The sequence below is a fragment of the Xiphophorus maculatus genome, chromosome 23, assembly GCF_002775205.1.
Source record: "Xiphophorus maculatus strain JP 163 A chromosome 23, X_maculatus-5.0-male, whole genome shotgun sequence".
Lineage (NCBI taxonomy): Eukaryota > Metazoa > Chordata > Actinopteri > Cyprinodontiformes > Poeciliidae > Xiphophorus > Xiphophorus maculatus.
Genome location: NC_036465.1, coordinates 4,314,637 through 4,335,585, shown reverse-complemented (window position 1 = coordinate 4,335,585; position 20,949 = coordinate 4,314,637). Strand labels below are relative to the sequence as shown.

General features: G+C 38.9%; 1 protein-coding gene across 1 annotated transcript in view; it reads right to left on the bottom strand.

The window, feature by feature from the left end:
- Positions 1 to 20,949, bottom strand: part of spata5 (spermatogenesis associated 5) — a 115,758-nt gene that overhangs the window by 62,825 nt on the left and 31,984 nt on the right. The window contains 3 exon segments of the mRNA XM_005807803.3: positions 13,094 to 13,220; positions 19,019 to 19,098; positions 20,808 to 20,861. Coding sequence (XP_005807860.2) covers positions 13,094 to 13,220; positions 19,019 to 19,098; positions 20,808 to 20,861 — 261 coding nt within the window.

Here is a 20,949-nt window from a genome sequence, read left to right as displayed (position 1 = left end):
GTTGCTGTGTTATCCTGTTTTGTACATTTCCTGAAATCCAAGGTGCAGGGCACAGGAAAAATCCAGTTTGAGAAGGAAGGTCAACCTCCAGCATTTGAGGTCTGGAAAAAACATTACTGGAATGGAAGGAAAGAGACAAGGTCTTATATATTTCCCCTCTTTTGACTTTTCTCTGCATCTAAAAAAAAGAAAAAATGTTCAAATACTTAATCTTCCTTGGAGTGTCACTGTGGGTGCTGCTGAAAAGGAAGCAATGACGAGAGGAGTCACCGCACACTTGTGTATTCTGACAAAATGGGACAACTGCCCAAGCAAATGGTGCCATGGGGTCTTTGGGTCTGTTTGCTATGTGGCCATCTGCTGGTGTGTTTACTCACTTTTATATCTTGGGTGCTACAAAAACCACCTGGATTACTTTCGGGAAGACGACAAAATCAATACCAGTAAAAGGAATTAAATAATTTCTCATAAAGATCTTATCTCATCTACTTCATGTTGTATTCAAGACTGTAAAACTTCTCCAAAGAGCTGATTTTATTGCACTCCAACATTTGCCAAGGAACTGTTTAAATAGTTTAGAGATGCTTTGGCTCACTTGGATACCTATTTCTGTGCTGCCTGTCTGCTTTGACCACAAAAGAACAAAAAATGCCTTGTGTATCCTGGGTTTACTATAGCAGTCCAAAGACAAGTGTTCTGGGTCATTCTGCCAACTAAACAGCATTACTTTGGAAGCATTCTGCCAGTGCAGGCCCAAGTCTTTTGTGAGCCCACTGTTCAAGAGAAACCCTGTGGCTTTCCTCAGGTGCTCAACGTTTCCCTGCAGCCTTCCAAAGCAAGCGTATTGGTTAACCACCCAAACCACTCGAGCATAATGCAATCTCCGACTCACAACACACAAAATGTACTGGCGGCACTCCAAGGAACCTAATCCAGGAAGTGGAAACATTTCTGCAAACAGACTCTTGTTGTAAAGTTCTAATGAATGGTTTCTCATCTATTCTGAATGGCAAGGATTTTTCCAACTTTTCTCGGTTTGTGTGTTTTTTTGTTTGTATTCCTCAGCTTGAAGTGCCAACAAGGGAGAAGTGCAGACAGACAGTGCTGCCTCTGTGCAAAAACACAGAAGGCAGCTGTCCTGGAATGTGAACTGGCATCCGTGCAAGCTCTAAAATTATGGCTCTGGCCATTGCTAAAGAAAATAAAATTGATGCAATCTGTAGAGCATGCAGCTTTTAATTAGTGGCTTCCGTCTCCTAATTGGTTTCTCTCCATTTCCCTTTGCTTCAATTCAGGGTTGGACCAATTGGCCGTGCTCTCTTTGGAGCGCCGTGTTTGTCTTGAAAGAAACCATACACTATAATCAAGGGCAGTACAGGCAGAAAACAGTCAGTCTCCTTCTTTCTCCCCACATTAGGCCTTAATACCCAATATTTATGTTAGGGCTACACTCTATTAGATTGGGATGTTAGTGCTGAATATTTCATTGACTTCAATATCAATTGAGATCAAACATTGAAACTGTGGCGGTGGCTGCCATTCAATATATTCTAAATCTCTACTTACAGTTTTCATACTGTATGTAGAAAGTGGAACAATGTGCCTTCATTGTGTATCTTTGTCATTTAAAAAGTCCAGCAGCATCATAAGGACAGGAAAATGTAACCAGTGCTGACTTTTCCTTTAAATATTACTTTCTGTATGAAAAATGAGAATTTGCCCACGCTAAAAGATGCCTTCATAAAAGCACATGATCTTAATACGAATGTTTACCCACAACCAGAATAAACAACAGTCGTGTTTATTGCAGGCAACAAAAAGCAGAATGAGTGAAAACAGAGTGTAATACAAAGTCATTGCACACTGTTGTATGTTTATAGCGGCCCCTATGACCTTAAATGAAAAAAAGGCACAGAAAGCAGCTGGAAACTGTAACTGCATGATTGTTGAAACAGACATAAGGGGTAAAGACTGCTGGTTCCAAAACATGCCGAGTGTGATAACACCAGGGAGATCTTTTCCCCAAACAACTACTGCTGGACTTTCAGTATGCAGGAGAGATAAGTGTGGGAAAGAAAAAGAATAGAGAAAATGAGGACAGAGGAAGAGGAGATAAGAGGAGGGAAAAGAGCAACCGCTGCTGACGGCTTGCAGCCGGGCTTCAGGGAGCAATCACTTGAGGTCAGGGACAGGTCCGGTTGCCTGGCACTAGTGGATTCTCACTTACACACACACATTCCCACTGTGTCATCCTGTCTCATGTTTACTGCTTCCTCAAGCTAACAAACCCATTTCCTCGTCACTGAGGCAACAATGGAAATTTATAGGTTTAAAAGAATATACATATATGTCACTTTAAAATGATCAAAAATGCTTATTTTCTAACATTTTAGTGTGATTTTATACTTAAATTAGTGGTGGGACCCCGTTTACATTTTTATTTGAGTTAATTGCAGGGTCAAATTAAGTAACACATTTTTATCAAAAGCTATGAAAATAGATTTGTATTTGTACAGAAACAAACAAACAAAAAAGAAGGAATACTGTAGAATGTTCCCTGTGGCTTATTTTGTGTCAACCTGTCATAAAAATCCTCAATAAAATGCAACTTTCAGTCTTAAAAGGTACGTTATGTATTGTATTTACTTTGCATTTCCACTTCTAAAAGGGCCAAACAGCAACTCGATTATGTAGCCGGGCTCTCGCAAACAATTGAGAATATAACATAATTCCATGCAACATTTAGTGGAGAAACAAGACACATATTGTCTTTGCATGTAAAGCAGTGCATGAATTATGAGGGACAAAGAGTGAAGCAGAAAAGGAGGGAAGGCCTGTGAGTTGGGGCAATAAAGATGATAAAGATAAGAGTGAAAGATAGGTAAAACAAAAACAACACAAGTGAGAATCATAAAGGAGTTCAAGAACAAGACAGAGCTAAGAGGTCCTCCACTCTGCTTTCTGTCTGCGAGCAGTAAATGTTTGAAGGTCCCTTTCTGTCTCTTCTGTCTGTTTACAATTACCGTGCCGGGAATGAATCTTCCACGAATGACCGCTCAACTGGCAGCCCTGACTAGCCAGGAACAAGGGAGCTATTAGTGGAGGAACTGAGGAAGGAAGGAAGAGGGGAAAGCCAAAGTGAAGGCAGGCCAACTTCAGAGGCCCAGTGAGGGAAAGGAGAGGGAGGGAGGAAACAAGCAGTTGTGCTCCAAGCTGAGAGGGAGGGAGGTGAGGAAGCAGTGCAGAGGGATCAGTGGAGGTATAGGGGTAGTAAAGAAGGGCTGAGCCACTTCTCCCTGGGGCCACAGAGGAGGAAGAGGACACAGAGGTGCTAACAACCCCAGCGCTCCCTCATCATAGCCACCCGTCTCACCCTCCCAGCCAGTAAGGGAGAAGATGAAAGAGATTAGTTCTGGGGACTGACCCAAAGGACAGTGGACAGGCTCAGAAATTCTTTGATTTCTCAGACAACAGGATTTAGAACGGGACCTCCCGATGCCCTTTTGACACAACAAATACACAAGGGCATTTCATGGGTGGGACATTCCCTCGACCAGTTCAACCCCCGATCCCACTTGAGTCAAGGCTTTTTTTCAGGCATGCAAAAGCTCCGGGGAACTTCCTGACAAGCCATAAAATACTTTGGCTTTAGAGATGACAAGGTGGGAACCAACAAAAAAAATTGCTGATGCCCTCTTTTTGTAACACTATTAACAGAAACATACACAAACAGACGTAAAAACAGAAAACTTTTCACACGGTCATTCATCAAGCAGGTCCTGTGGAGGAGGAAATGAGGTGACATCCTGCCATCATCCTCTTTCCGTCGCATCTGCCAAGTCCTTGTAGCAGGGACACAGGGCCCCAAAGACCTGCTCTATCTCTCTTCCTGACCTCTGCTAACTATTATTAGGTTCTTTCAAATAAAAAAGTCCTGAACTGATTTAATTTGCAAACTCCATGGACTAAACCTCTCATGGTTTTATTCTTCCACTAGCAAAGCAACCAAAGAGGATATGGATAGTAATAGAAATTCAAACTGCTCTAGCCTGCCAAGCTTATGCAGTGTGCAACTTCTGAGGTCAGGAATGGTCACTGGTGCTATCCTCATGTAGTTAAGCACTACCCACTTCCTAAACAAACAAAGGATAAACATCTTTGCAACTAAATCTCAGTAATCGCTGCCACATTGCTTACATTTGTGGGAACCAATGAACAAATTTGGCCAGCTAAAGCAAAATTAACACATATGGGCTGGATAATGATAAATTTTACATTTTACAAAGTATACTAACAAGTGCTGAAACGTTTAATCAACAAGACATTTCATGAAAACACCAATAATCTACACCATGCACCAGTTACCTTTGAGTTAGCCAAACAAAACAAGTAATTTTGGGAAACCAACAAGGCTTCTAGAGAATGTATATAGGAGTTACAGTAACAGGCAATTTTTTTATGTCTTGCTTCAGAGTATCCTGCCTTTCTCAGAATCATTTAAAGCAGCCTAATCAACATTTTTTTAGGTTTTGCTTAAAGGACTTACAAACTTTTTTCTCTTGGATTTTCCTTTGGTCTAAGACACGGGTGCCCAAAGTCGGTCCTCGAGGGCCGGCATCCTGCATGTTTTAGTTCTCCCCCTGGTAGTACCAACAACCTTTTCAGCATGTCAGTATTCTTCTTAGGCCTTCTAACAAGCCATCATTTGATCCAGGTGAATTAAACCAGGGAGAGAACTAAAACATGCAGGATGCCGGCCCTCAAGAACCAACTTTGGGTCCTATAAGCTACTGTTTATAGTTCATCTACTATAAACAGTAGATGAACTGCATTTAAAAGTTAGAAGAAACTTTTAAATATAAATCAGGACACATAACAAGAAAGATGCAGTGTCTTTCATTTGATTCATCTACTGTATACAAAGAATATTTTTGCACATATTTTAGGGCCACAATAACTTCATGATGAAATACTGTTGTTTGAAATATAACTACATGAGGAAGTTAAACATTAACCATACATTGATGTCTCAGTCCTCGTGTTAATAATTCCTATTCAGCACAGAAAAAAAGTGAGCAGAAGCACATCGAAACAGAACCCGAGCTCTGACAGCCAAATAGTCGTCCTCAATGGGTAACTTAATCCTGATGAAGACGACTGAAGCCAGCAAAGGATATACTGCAGAAACCCATTTCTCCCCTGGCCTGGTCAGTCCCCACTGAAATAACTGCAGCAAATAATAGCTCATTTGTCTAAGCATTCTCTGAACACGGCACTGAACCTGTTGATGTGCTCAGAAACGAGAGCACAAACTGGCTTTATATCACAGGAAAAAACAGGAGGCACACTGTAGCTCCCTTAGAGACATTAACCGCACCACCCCTCCACTCCTCCTTCAGTCTTACACCTTATCCACTTGTAAGCAGCTCTTAATGTGGTGTTGGGATCCCCAGAGCTGAGAGCTAGGCTCAGGGGGCTTCTGTAGGGGATATTTCAAACATACAAAGAGGGTATTATTTGTTGAAACCCCCAGCTGGCCCCCTGACCAAATTCTATTTTGTATGAGGGTCTGACTGTATCCTGGTGGTGATGAGTGATGACTCCTTCCTATTCCATGATAATTGAACAGACAGGAGATACACCAAGTAGATCAGTTTCTCCCTATCAATCATGAAAAGACTCAATATTTATCTATTATTCAGACTGTTCAATCCTACACATCCTCTATTTCTAAGTTCAAATTAACTTGTGTCAGCATAAAATATTTATTGTTTCCAAAATGTTAGCTATGATTTCCAATAACTCTCATTGCACTGATATAGCCTATCCGTACACAAACCTGTTGTGTCAGATATTTAACCCACAATTGGAATAAGATGTTGAAAAATGTAAACACTATGTGGATATAACGCCCTAGCTACTATCTAGTTGTAAGTTAGTTTGCTGATAGTTAAATGTTTTACCATAGCTAGCTATTTGATTAGTCAGTTAGTTTCAGCACAAGATGTTAGCTGTTTCATTGCTAGCCAAATGTAAGATATTAGCTGTTTCAATAAAAGGCTATTTGCTGTTTCAGAATGTTAGCTATTTCATCATAGAATAAATGTTAGTTTTTCAACATAACATTCAAGATGTAAAATAGTCAGCTACAAATTTGCATGTGTACATAGGTTTTTGAGTTCTTTCAACATAAGACATTTGCAGTATTGACACTACTGCACACATATTTAGATAACTGAATATGTGTGCTGAATCTTTCTTGGAGTGGCTGGATTACTAAAATTACTCGGAACATCAATGACACATCCAGGAGATCACAAAATAACACAGAAAACGTAAAGCACTGCAGGTCTTTCTTGCCAGAGTTTATGATTTAATAATAAATGGAAGTTGTAAAAAATAGCATCCTTGTAGCATTTGCCAAAAAAGTATTTATGACCCACTTGACTTTTGTGAAAATATTCAATGTACTGATAAGACAAGAGTGGAACATTTTGAAGGTGTGTCCTGTTATCCATAGTATAAAACTAACCCATTTCAAGGCGATGCCTGGTGTAAACTGGTGATCGCCAGGCTTCAATTCCCGGGTCCTTTGCTTCATGTCTTTCCCTCTTCTCTCTAGTTTAGACATCTAGACATTGACTACACATTAACAGAGTCCACAAAAGCATAGAGAAAGTTTTTCATATAGAAAGCAAAGTGTTTTGACTAAATACTAGAGAAATAAGATTACAGTGAAATAAAGACAAACGTAGATGAAAACGACAAAAAATATACAAGCTATTCAGCAGTATATTGGAAAGAGCGGGGTTAGGAGTAGCATTTATGAGAATAAACGAGATTTCCTGAACTGAGAGCATTCCAAGGGCGCCGGTGGTCTCAGCTTGCCAAAAGGCAAGACGACACATGCTGGAGATGTCTGCCAGGTAGCAGAGCACAAAGAGCCCTCATTTCCTCCTGTCCCTCCCTCTCTCCAACACAGCTTCCCCCCACCCTCCACACACACCTCCCTCTCGCATCCCCATGTCTTTCCCACTGTTGTTCAGCAAAATAAAAGTACCTGATGAAAGATGACTACCTGGACAGAAAACAAACTAGTAAAATCTGACATGCAGGTATAACTCATATGGAAAACAGTAAGATTTCCTTTTTATTATGACAGCAAACCAAAGGAAAGAAAGCTTTATTGTTCATAAAACTCTTGGATGAGCAAGGTCTGGTTATACAGGTTTTTAGTGCTCTGTATGTTGTTGGATTGGAGACTTATTGTGGTGGTACTGGATGCACAAATGTGTAAGCTGACACTAATACAGTCCTTGAAGTTTGATACTTGCCTTGGGATCCTGCTCCCCCTTTACACACTCTCTCTCTCTCTTACACACACACACCTTTTCTGAGCTCATCCCTAGGTGGTATCCCATTTCTTGCATGCAAAGACACACAAACCTTTTTTCTTTTTTCCAAATGCAACTTTTTTCTTAGCACTTCAGTAGAAACAAATGGAAATCTGTATCCTATATCTTAGAAACATCGGAGAGGCTCCAAATACTTTGAATATCGTAAAATATTTCAGAGATAAAAAGCTTTTAAGCAAAGAGAATATGAATAAAAACACTATCTGAGTTCAGGCACGCTAATAGCTACAGTGCAGATAATAATGGCAGCTCAGCGTCAGTAGGACACCCGGCACTGTGGCAGCAGGGTTCTATTCAGAACTGTGCAGTCAGGAAAAAACAGTGAATAAGCTCTAATCCTTTAAGACAGCATCAATAGAGATTCCATCATGCTTGGCTCGTCACGAGAGAAGAGCAAAGCTTGGGAGATGATAACGTCAGTCCAGCACAAAATAAAATATGGCCTGTTTTGACTGGCTGGCTTATAGGCACTCTTTTGCTAAGGGTAGTTTCCTGTTTAGTGGAAGGGCGGCTCAGAAGGAGGTTTATGCTAAAGAAAAGACAAAACAAAAGCCATTCAGACAGGGAAACTCTAAGGATCCTTGCATGCCCTCATGCCAGGCTTAATAGCTAAGTCTTAAAAGTTGTGGGTGTTGAAAATAGTCTTTCAGAAGAAAGGAAAAGTCTTAATGTACAAACTGAATGGAAGAATCACAGAAGCATTCATATGAGCCAACACACAATGAACAACAAACATGAAGCTCTCTTGGATACAGACAAATATAAGTTTCGCTTTAGGTGTTTCCTGGCAAAACATTCAGGTCATTCAAGTCAGGGGAAAACCAACAAATCACCAGGACTCAAACCATAAACACAATAGTAGCAGCATCAACAGTTTAAGACTTCCTCTGAATACTTGAGCTTCACCTCACTTTAATGGTTTGATTCTTAAAACTTGATGATAAGACAAAGTCCATACCAACAGGATGATAAATCATAGTTGGTTAATGCTTAAAAGCCAGGTAACCAACTCATTTAAATAAACTCAAACAATTCTGTCAAGGAGAGTACCCAAACATCCAGCCAGAATTATCCTGGAAGTTTGTTGACATCCATAAAAAAGCATGTCATCAAGAGGCAACTTGTGAAGGGACATTGAATCATTTTTCAAAGTAAAACTATGTAACTCGGGAGATTTTTTATAGATAAACTTTTATGAGACTTGTCTCTCACATCTATGACTGAAAACTAACTTTCAGAACCTCAGAGGTACATAAAACATAACAATAATAAACATAAAATGAGGTCAGACTAAAATAAGTGATACATTTTGTGCAAAAATTGCATCACATGGCATAAAAAGCTTCAAAATAAACTTGCATGTAAAGTTTCTGTAAGCTGCAAAGACACAAACATACACAAAACACAGAAATGTTTACTGATCTGAAGTGAAGACCATTTCCCACTAGCTTCAGAGAACCAAGACATATTTGAAAATGTCTTTAAAGTTGCTAACAATTATTATAAATGGTCTGTTCAGAAACGTGCTTTTCTTTGAAGTGAACCATGTCTGGTTTGGCACCATCTTCTGTTCAGAAGCAACACTACAACACCAGCAGCAGACTTCAGGGCAGACATCTGATAAAAGTGCAGATAAATGAATAACTAACATCAAAGTGCAGAGAGTAAAATATGTCAGGATGGAGGTTGTAGAGCTAAATATAATCAATGCCATTAACCTTGACTGCTTCTGTTTAAAATTGTAATTATCAAGGCGGTAAACTCCTGTACTATTATATGAATGCTCTATGTGCAGCAATATTAGCAATGTTAGCTTAAAGACTTTGATAGTAAAACAAAAAAAAGAATTAGCAGAGAACAGTCAATGCACAGTTCGTCTGCACAATTATGGGTTACATAATGAGGCATAGAACTAAAATATTACAAATACTGTAAATGAGTGGGTTTTACATTATAAACAAATGTTTTAATTCTAACAGTTCACAGGAGGGGAGCTAACAGAGTAGCTTCTAACGGCTAAAGTGGTGGGGAAGTAGAAGGAGTGACCAAAAAGTAAACAATAAAGTAAGATAAATATTTGAAGACAAGGTTTGTTTTCTACAACCTACAGAATAAAATGTGAAATAATAGTTTGATGAATTAGTCACTAAGACAGTTTTATTGCTTTTTATAGTTTTGTTATGCAAACCAAATGTCTTTGTGTTCTATCATAAACTGAACAACATTATTATGAGCCATATAAGATGTTCCATCTGGACCTGCGGAAACTGATCAAGAATCAGAGCATAGACTTTGAACAATGTAATTACTCTGAATCCCCAGTGACAACCAGCTAAGGGAGGAAAATATGTTGAAATGTAGTTTTTGGACTTCTTGTTTGTCTGCATGTTCATGTCAACAACCAGCTCACTGGACAGCTGCTTCACAAACACAGTGACAGGGCTTCTTCCTCTGCTGAACAGGGTGGACAAATATTCCTGGTGGTGCTAATCAATCATCAGAGCTTGGCTGTGGCAGGTCAGAGGTGGGGCACAAAGAAGAGAGGAAGTGTAGGAGACGTTTTTTATGGAGTGGAAGGAGGTGTTGGTGTAGGCATTTTTAGACTAAAGTATTTTCTTTAGCACATTATCTCACACAGATATCCAGAAAAGAGAATGCAGTAGATTAGTGATTTCTAACCTTGGAGGACCTGGAAAGTTTTGAGGGGGTTCTGGAGTTTACTTTCAGATAGACTGCCAACATGTTTTGTACATAAAGAAATAACAATTAAACTTTAATTACATCATATTTTGCTTTTACTAACATACAGTATATGTCCATTACAAGTGTGCTTAAGGAGTAAAAAGCAGGAATATTTATTAATTGACACTATTAATTGAGTGAAATTACGTTGCAAGTCGAGTAACATTTTCATTTTTATTTTTTCATTTTGAACTGGTTATGATCAAATACTCTGGTTTTAGGATATTGATCTGTAGTACTTGCTTTGTTTCTGTGTAAATTATTCTTATTATCTATTAAAATTTGTAAATTTTGGAATGATAAATCATTCAATTTGACTTATATTGAATGATTTAAGTCAAATTGATCATTCAATTTGACTTAAATCATTGTCAAATGATTTAAATTTAATGAATCATTTGATTTAAGTTAAATGAAAACTACCAAACTCAGGTAGTTTGGTAGTTTCAAAACACAGTTTTGGTAGTTTTGAAACTCTGTACCAAAACGCTTTTGGTAATTTCATTAAACTACCAAAAGAAAGTTTGTTTTGTTACAAAGGTGTGACTTTCTCTGGCCTTTGCACATATTACTACCAACATGGCTCAGAGGGAACCAGATATAAACGCTCTTAACCGAAGACAGCAACTATAGTTTGGGGACAAATGAACAATCTCTGACTGATTACTGGGGGTGGGGGGGAGGGTTTCGTTTTGGCTGACGTACAAATACTAGTTGAGATCGACAATAACCAATCTGCTATTTAAAAGTAAACATGGCTTCCTCCTCTTCCTCTATCAAAATCAAGGCCCCCGTAGGAACCTCCTCTGCGCCACTAAAACCTGACAATAACTTAATTGACACCCAAGTGTCTCATTAATCTTCATCTGCTCCATCATATCTTGACATCTGCATGGAAATAGCCTCCAGCGTCAGTTTGCACCACTAAGAGGTGGTGCAAACCGACCAATATCAGCACTCTGAAACATGGCAGAATGCTGATATTGTGTACTGAGTTGGGGTTTCTGGGTGTCTAGCTTCCCATTTGGCTATTCTTGTATATATTTTCTATACATATGACGTGAAACTCACCAACCACACATACATAGACAAACTCACTCAGCAGGGGATGTGAGCTGGAGGAGGTAATCTGATTTCTCAGCTGCACAGGGGAGCACTTCCTGAGAGCAGCCGGGGGTTTCCCATCTGTCCACCCTGAGGCTTGACCCCCCGCCTACTGTTAATAGTGTTTTTTTCTCTTCCTGTTGATGCGTCTTTTTCTTTTTTTTACTCAAATACACACATGAAACTACACACTTAGGGTGTTTCTAAGCTGCCACACCACTAATGGAGTTTGAAATGAGACGGCAACCAGTTATGGAGGTGGAGGAAGTTGCTGTCATCCCCCACCGCAGCAATGGATCAGCTCTCCACAAGTGTGCCAGAAATGGGTTTGGGTTTGGAGTTTGAGGAGAGGGTTAGCCAAAATTTGCATGTGGGGGGGATTTGTGCTGATGGATACGAAACGAACAGTTATCAGTTTACATAAAACAGCAGCAAACATGCCAGTTCTTGTCCTGAGCTGCAATGTAAATGTGTATAAAAGTCCTCTGATGGATGTGCTATTTTAGACTGAAACTCCTTCTTTTCTGAGTGTGTGCAATTTTTCAGGAAGGAGAAGTGAAAGACAAAAGAAAGCAGCCCGAGTTGGAGCTCTGAGATCACCGTGACATTCTACTTTCCTCTTTGACAGAACACAGACTCCGTCTTTGATCAGCACTCAGGAAATTTCATTAAGACAGAGATGAGTGGATAAGAGACTAAATAAAGGTCCTGTGGTAGAAAGGAGGAAGCAAAGGAGACAACAAGAAGTGTAAATAGAAACTGAAGTGAGGGTAATGATAATATCTCCATTATTTTCTTATTTACACCGCAGGTGGACATATAAGGGCATAAAAACAATCTGTAACAGTGAAATTTCAATTAAACTCCGTTTTTAACCAGAAGGTAAAATATGTTTATGATTATAAATTTCACTTCCATTTAACAGCTTAGTTGTGCTGTAAAATTGTTGCCTGTGGTGGCGCAGTACCAAGAACCACTGAAGGAAACAACAGGAAAACCTCTGAAGAAGAAACTGAGTGTAACTTCCTTCTTCACAAGATTTTAACAAAAATGGAGTGCCATCATATTTTAGCAGTAGTAGAATTTCTCTTGTGTCTTTGGCAAAAGACCATGAGCCACTTCTCCTGTAAGTGGTAGACTGTGTGTTTGTTGTATTGTCGTATTTACCCAGAATGCTGTGCGCTGTAGTCCGATTCGTGGTTTTGGAGTGTTCTCCGGTCTGCTCGGGGTTCACTTATGCATTTAAACCATATGCTTCAACTAAATTGAGACCTAAGTTGTAGGAGGACCAAAGTTTGCTTTTTTGGTTCATATCAGTTTGATTGTGCATTCAAACCTCTCTAAACAAACTGTACTCTCTAAGCCAATGGACTAGAGTTTGATTAAAGCGGAATAAACAGGGCTGCTGTCAATGCACCCATGGACTTCAAATTTATGAGTCTTCAAAGATTTATGTGCAAATCCTTTGAAACACAACCGCAGGCATCTCTCAGAAACCAACCCTCCTATTACATTCATATTCAGCTCTTAAGCATTGTCGTGTTTCAGACCTGTCCATCTTGTCAGCTCAGATCTTGCAGTATGACTTCAAGTTCAATGGAAATAGGACATTTGCAGTTATTGTTACAAGACACCACCAATATCTACAAGGTGAATCAAGCAGAACAGACCAGAGGAAGGACCTTTAACCTTATCAATCAATCATTATAAAAGTCAGGAAGAGGAGAAGAGGAGACAAGGAAAGTAAACACAAAACATCCACTCAGCCTTATCAATCACAGACCAAAGAGAGGGATGGAGAAATGAAGAAAGAGTGCCGGTGTCTTGTTTACCTTATCGATCATGTCAGGTCGGTTGGTGGCGGCCAGCACGGTGACATCTCGGAGCTGCTCAATGCCGTCCATCTCTGTCAGGAGCTGAGCCAGGACCCGGTCACCTACACCGCCTGAACCCGCAGAGCTGAAGAGGGGGTGAGAGAAAAAGTAAGATAGATAAGTGAAAAGAGGCTTGCAGCAGGTGAGCAAAGATGAGGGAAAGGAAAATTACTGAATGGGAAAAATTGCATATTTCAACCAATGGTTTTGACAGCAACAGAAATGTTGAATTTCACCCAAAGCAAACTATGGAACCATCATCTTTTTCCAGAGGAAGTACTGTTAAGAATATAATTGTTCTTACTAAGAACTTCACAAAAAGAGGCTTAGTTGCATCAAGTTGGCTTAATAACACCCAGTTCAACAAGCACCACAATCATGTCTGACATTCAGAAAACTAATTATAGCTGCGCAAAGATCAGTTTTCTGGATCATCAAGAACCTCATGATGAACAATTCAGTTGAAAGTAAGATGGTTTCATGAAATCCAAGAAATACCAGTATTATCATATCTTTGAGGATTTATGTTGCCACCAGTCCAGAGCTTGCTCATCACTAGCAGTAGCCACTTCTGTCAAAGAAAAAACATCAAACAGGAAGTCTGAAAGAAGCAAATGGATGGAAAGAAAAGGCTGGGGAAAACACAATTATCTGATGAATCCGTTTTCTGATTGGAAAATCATTTGTCTAAAAATAAAAAAGTGTCTTTCTCCTAATTCTGACCCTTATAATGTTTGGTGTCAAAACATTTTCAAACACCAACTTTTTTCAACAGCCCAGGTACAAATTGGTGGTGATCTTTGAATTTTCCAGTATGATTGAGGGTAAAATCGATCAGATGCTCAAAGATCACAGCAATGAAATGTCGGCTGGCTGACAAGGATATGCTCAAAATATCAAACCCCATCTGTCATCACAGACACATCTTTATGTTCTGCGTCATTTGTTTTGGTTTCAGGATTATTTGGAGCTTATTATTCTCACTACAGCTTAACCACACCAGTTATTTTTTGGGTTGAGTTTTTTCTTGTGCTCTGCTCTTTGTGTATTTGGCTTAGAGGCTAATTCCTGTTTAGGCTTTGTACACAAGTAGCCAGGTCTTTGTTAAAAATGTGTATCTTTGTCCCTTCATTTAAAAAAAATAATTGTATCGGTACACACAGGATAAACTTCAGAAACGTCTTCATCCAAATAAGCATAGAAATATCTTTGTTTTCCCAGATATGTGGCTATGTGTGGACTAGGCCTTAGTCCTCTCTGTGTTGATTTCTTTGTTAATCAGTCATCTTCTCTCAGTTTTCATTCAGTTTTTTTTCCTGCAGCTGCACTTAACTCTCCTGCCTGGTCACGCCTGGTTCTTTTGTCACCCATCTACCTTCCTAGTAGTTAAAAGTCAGTCAGTTTCATGATGTCTTTGCCAGATTCTTCCATTGTTCATTACTTGCATCCTTTCATACCAGCTTGTCTGTTTCCCTTGTATCTCCTCCATTTGTTAATGTCTTACCATGTGGTTCCAACATCATTATCCCATCCTCTTCTCAGCATTTGGGTCCATGTCCAAGTTGGTACCAGCCCCAGCAGCTGGGTAGAACCTGTAGAGGTTGCCAGTTCTACACAGGGAACCCCATGATGTACACATAACTCAGGACCATTTAGAAGAGACCAATTATGGTGTTTCTAGGCAACACTGTGCAGTGAATAAACTATGGCAAACAAATTATGATCAGTTCCAGGAGACAAGGAGTGGTCACCATGCCCAGAATTTGGGCCACAAGTAGATATCCTGCCTAGACAGATAAATACTGTCAGAAGGAGAGTCAGGTCTGTATTGTAGAAACATTTGTGTCATTGCTAAAACTTCTCACCATGCTTGCAGTTCATTAAGGAAAAAGAGCAAACACTAACAGAAATGAAAGATGTTGGAAACAGCAACACATTTTTTAAAAAAAGAAACCAAAAAACTCAATAATGCAGCTAATGAGAAGTGATATAAATATGTTAAAAGAAACAAACAGGACTTTGAAGTCATTTTAGAGAATATTTTGATGACGACAGAGATTTAATTAACACTATTGTCACTCATCTTTAGAAAAATAATCCTCTGGCAGCAATATGGAGCATTCTTGCCAGTGACGTAAAACCCTGAACTGAGAACAAGGCGACTGAAAACAGGTCATTCCTCTGTGATAAAGCAGCACTTGTTGGGAGCCCCGTTTGGACTTGTTAACATGGTTTCTCCACTGAACCGAAATGAGACGAAGAAAAGCTGCAGCAGGCAAACATTTTGTTAGGGATAATTCTAACAGTAACAGTGTGCCAGAAATTAGTGTGCTAAATCAGAAAGCAAAAAGTGTTTCTCTTTACCTGGATGAACCAATTTTGGCTTAATTAATATATACTGAACCAGGTGTACTTTCTACAACAAAAATATGTTAATTTTATGAATAAAAATTAAAAATAATGTGGAGAAACTACTCTGCAAAATTGGATCCAAGAATTTAAATCTGGTAATTAAGTAATGTTTGTAATGTAAAGATGAAGGACCGACTCAGATACATCCTTTTGCCGCTCAATAAAAGATCAGCAGCCTTAAAAAACTCAGCAGCACATTAGTCATTGCATTACAAGGTGGTTATTTTCCATAGCACAGCGCAGACAGCCATCCTTCTGGACTCAAACACACACACACAGTCTCTGTTGACAGGGCCAGCGGAAGTGCCAGACGTCATTAGTGCAGACAAGGCTTCAGAGGAGCACAAAAGAGCTCTGTCACCGAGTTACGAGGGAGAAGAAAGAGAGGAGGGGGACAGCGAAAGAGAAGGAGAGAAAGTTTGGGTGAGGGGGCGACATAGCATGCTAGACAGGAAGCTGGGGGAAAAAAGAGAAATTATGAAGAGGGTAAACGTGGAGAAGAGATGGGTAACAAATAATCTTTTTGAGAAATGGAATAAACCAGCATCTGCAGTTGCAGTGGGTGATATGGACGTATCATGATATCATAATATGTGACACTATTGTGATAATGATAAAAAAGATGATTAAAAAAATGCTTCATACTATTTTTTAGGTACCTTTATGACTGACTGTGTGGCACAGAATTCATAGCACCACAAATAGAAATATAGTTCTTGAAAAGCATTCCTATTTGAAATAGGTTTTTTCAGGATGCCACTTACTTAAAAAGTGTGATTTATATCACTTAACTGCAAACAGTATCTACATTCAATCATATTTTCCAATTTATTGATATTTACTTATGCTGTCATGATACAGTGGAGATAATAGTACAAATAATATTTTTGATTATAGAGTCAGTTTTTTTAAAATACCATTAATTGGAATTTATTGAGACAACAAAATTCTAAATTCTTATTGCAATAAGAACGTTTTCACAATAAATGATAAACAATACAATAAATGCCCACAGCACCCACACCTAATCTAATATGAAGTCTGGGGAAAAGAAAAAATATAACAGAAAGGCTGAAATGAACAAAGTCTCAACATGCTTGATATGCCCAGACTGCATGTGTTTCCAAATGCATATTAGCAAATTTCTCTATTTCAGCTCAATATTTCAAAAGTATAAATACCAAAATTCACTATGGATTTATGGCAGTGGTCAAGGTTTAAATATAATGTACAAAATTCCATACTGTAGGAGATAAGACGGAATGAAAAGGCAGCACAGAAAGAAGGTATTTGTATTTTTATTGTGACTTATTTTCTAAAAACCATAACTTGTCATATTATGTCTCTCTGAACTGATCATCTTTGCTCATTTCACTCCACCAGTTTCGACTCGTGGCAGGTAGGCTGACAGATTTACAGGTGCTTCTCATGTCCTGCCTCCAAATGAAACACACACACACACACACACGCCCCCACACGCCTACACACACAGGATCAAAAGCCGTCTGGTTGTGTCAACAGATCTGAATCCGCACTGGAAGTCTGTGAGCCACTTCATTGATTAAACACAGCAGGAAGTAAAGTCCAATAAATAACATTTACAGATCTGCAAGAAGTGCATTTCTCTAAATGGTGAGTGGCCTTGAGGCACAGGTCCAGTCCTGCTTCAACCAATGTGAGCTGGCAAACAGAAGAAGTAGCTGGCACTCGCTGAGCACATATGAAAAATTGATATTCATAAAAGCGGAGAAGAAAACTCAATCAAAGTAGAAAAAAAAAACAGGATGGAGGAAAACTGCCAGCTCTACTGGCAAAGAAATAACTGATAAGGACAAATTATTATTTAGTGCAGACTGGAATTAGGCCAAGAAGACAAAATACACAAACAGTGCAAGTGCAGCACAATGATTCAATGAAAGATTTAGACATGATTTAAATAAATTCTAAAATATGTTTTATTTATCCCAAAGGGAAAATAAATGTATTAACTCATGTCATCAGAGTATCTTCAAATTGTTGCTGTAAAGGGTGATGTTGCAGGAAGGATCTCTGGTAGCAGTCTGTGTTGCAATGAATCTGAGAAGGCCTCTAACTAAAGAAACTCATAACAATCAGCTTAATTTTCGTGAAGCAGAGGTGATATTTCACAGTAACGGGCCTGGAATGAACCCCGCAGTTGTTGGCAAGCACTGCTAATCCACCTCAATTGCTTTTGCCACTCCTCTTTAAATCTCTTCCAACTCCAATGGGATTTTTTTTATTTACTTTGAAATTGAACATCCAGACACAGCAAGATATTTGGATGTTTGCAAGCTTGCACAAAAACATCATGGTTAGCATAAATAAAGACTTGAAAACATAAACCTGGAATTAATATAGATAATGTGCTTCTCTTAAGGAGTTACTGAAATAAACTGTAAATTATGAAAAAAGTATAAATACTTTGAGCAAATTGAATTACAATAATGATTATGAAATTTACAGGAATATTTAACACATTAAAGACCTGTTATTGTTATTGCATCAACCTTCCAGAACCTGTGGGTCTTCTGGTCCCTGTCTCTTCCTGTCTCCATCCCCAGAACTAGAACCAAACACGAAGCAGCACTCAGCTTCTGTGCAGCACAAATCTGGAATATACTTCCAGAAAACTGCAAAACAGCTGAAACCTTTTGTTCCTTTAAATCAAGGCTAAAAACTCACCTGTTTAGAGCTGCTTTTGAACCTTAAAAAATGGAACATTAACCAACATATATGATGTACTGTATATGGATGATTTTGATTATGGCACTCGACAAAATGTAATGTTTATTACTGGTTCCTCAATTCTCAATTGACTTTTTATTTTTGTTTTTTCAGCTAATTTGTTGCTGAAATGTGTTTTACAAAAAAACTTGACTGATTGATTTCAGCTGATACCTGTAGACAAAGTTAAATTAAAGCGCAACCTGTCACTGATGACGAAAAATGTGTGGTGAACTAACTGGTTATAAGGCCTGCTGCCCTTTTCTCAGCTCCATCCTGCAAATGTCATCTTTCCCTGGTTTAGCAGGAAGCACGCTGCATATTTGGCCTTCCCCATCTGCCGTGAAAGAGCACAATGAAATGTTTGTGTGCCTCCGGTCCATGTCCTCTACCCCCCTACCCCCAGTCTCTTTCCTTCAAGCCACAGATGTTCCCTGTGCCATCCCACTGAAACTCCTCCGGACAACACTCTGTTCTGTGTTCTCTTCTGGTGAAAAGCCACACAACTCTGCAAACACTGCATGGGAACCGGTGCATTCATGCAGACTGTTTCGGATGTTTGTTCCTTCTATCATGCATGAATCACAGTGAGATGTCAGAGGAGAGAGGCGGTAGTCGCATAATTAACATTGACCGCCGACATGATTATGAATCTGTCACACAAACGGGAAGAAGCTGTTTGAGATTATTCTTTTTAAAGGAATACCGAGAAAGGACAAACTGTACCTTCCTCTTTCGCTGGCCAGAGCATCGATCTCATCAAAGAAGACGATGGAGGGAGCGACGGCCCTTGCTTTCCGAAACACCTGCGAGCAGCGTCAGCAACAACGGAAGAGGCAGAAGCAGGACAAATGTTTAACAGGACAGATGAATCAGCCGAGACACAAACATGAAGAGGAAATACAGCCGTCATTAACCTCAGAAATCACACCGCAGGTCGTCCTTTAGGACGTCAGAACTGAACCCGTCAGGGCTCCACAATTCAGTTTGGGAACACAATGATCAGGAAGGATTTTGGTGTATAAAAATAGTCAAACACACCACTAAAAAAAGTATTCAGACCCAGTAAACTGTTCTGAATGTAGTCAGGTTAAAATCTAATTTTATTAGCCTTTTATTTGATGGACCAACATAAAGTACACACTGCAAAAATAAAAATAAAAATAAAAATCTGAAAATATGTAAATAAATAAATCCAGTAAAAACTTTTGCCTGTGTTAAATTTAGCCTCGTAAATCCAGATCATCTGTTTCAGGCTTCAGAGGTTCTTTAAAGAACATCAGTGAAGAACCTGTTTCAGGAAGACCAAGGAACCCAGCAGATGGGTCAAGAAGAACATTCTGGATGGGTTATAACAGGTTACGGAACAAAAACGTTATCCCAAGATTTAAACATCTCAAAGAGCTAAATTCAGCCCATCATCTGAAATTGAAGAGGAACTTTTTAAGACAGGACTGGCCTCCTTATCAAATGTTTTTAAAACTTTCTGCCAAATGAACACAAACACTCGAGTTAAAAAAGTTTTTCATTTTAACTGTAAACTAAACATGTAATAATTTACTAAAACAAAGATTCTTTTCCAGTTTTTATACAAAATCAATCTGTAAATCACCCTGTGATACTTTACTTATACATTATCCCTTACTTCCTGGTAACTTCTGCCAGTTATTTCTGCCAGCGATGGAGATATTTTGCAAAAAAAATCTGCAGAAAAAAGTTTCTTGATGCACAAAGCATCAACATATCTGATAGCAGTTCTATCTCTTTCAGGCCTCATTCTAAGGAGTTGAGTATACTGAGCTATCTCTGTAGCTACGCTGCTATGATCTTAGGCTGCTGGAGGACAAACTGATCACTTTTTCTCACTTTTGTCTTCCACTACTCCCCAAATTCACATTATCTGCTGTTATTTCAACTGTTAACTTTATGTTTTCTCTGTTATATCTCTCTTTATAGAAGCTACACCTGGTCTGGTATTCAGTTTGGCTGTGATGCCTTTCTGGTTTATTTCTTCTGTTTCTTTTGTTTGTGTCTGTGTGTCTGCTCACAGACAACATTTGTATTAAGCCATGCTCTGGTTCTGGTGGAGGTTTCTTCTTGTTAAAGGGGACTTTTTCCTTTCCACTGTCGCTACATGCATACATCAATGACCCAACCCAAATGATTGTTGCTATGCGTTCATCCAGGAGTGAAAACTGCAAGTCAATGATTCAAAGGGATCTGCTGGGTTTCCTTAGACAGCAAACGTTTTAAACTAATTTGAATAATAAACTGAGTTTAATTTACTCTTTGACAATGTGACTGCATTGAAATATTGAAATAATTATTTTTTCTTTTTGCAAAGTTCCTTGAGATGACATTTGTTGTGAAATTGCACTACATAAATATCAAAACCTGATTTGAACTGAATTGAACATAAAATCCCCAAAAAATAAATTGAAGTCTTTGGTTGGAACATAATAAAAGGGTGTGAATACTTTTGCAGGGCACTGTAAGGAAGGTTTAAAGAACTTACCTCTCGAACTGCTCTTTCAGACTCCCCAACATACTTGCTCAGTAATTCAGGACCCTGAAAGAATAATTTATGTAGAACAGAGTTACTCATTTTATAACAGCTACAACTTAACAAGTATGGTTGTGTTATTATAAATTTAAAC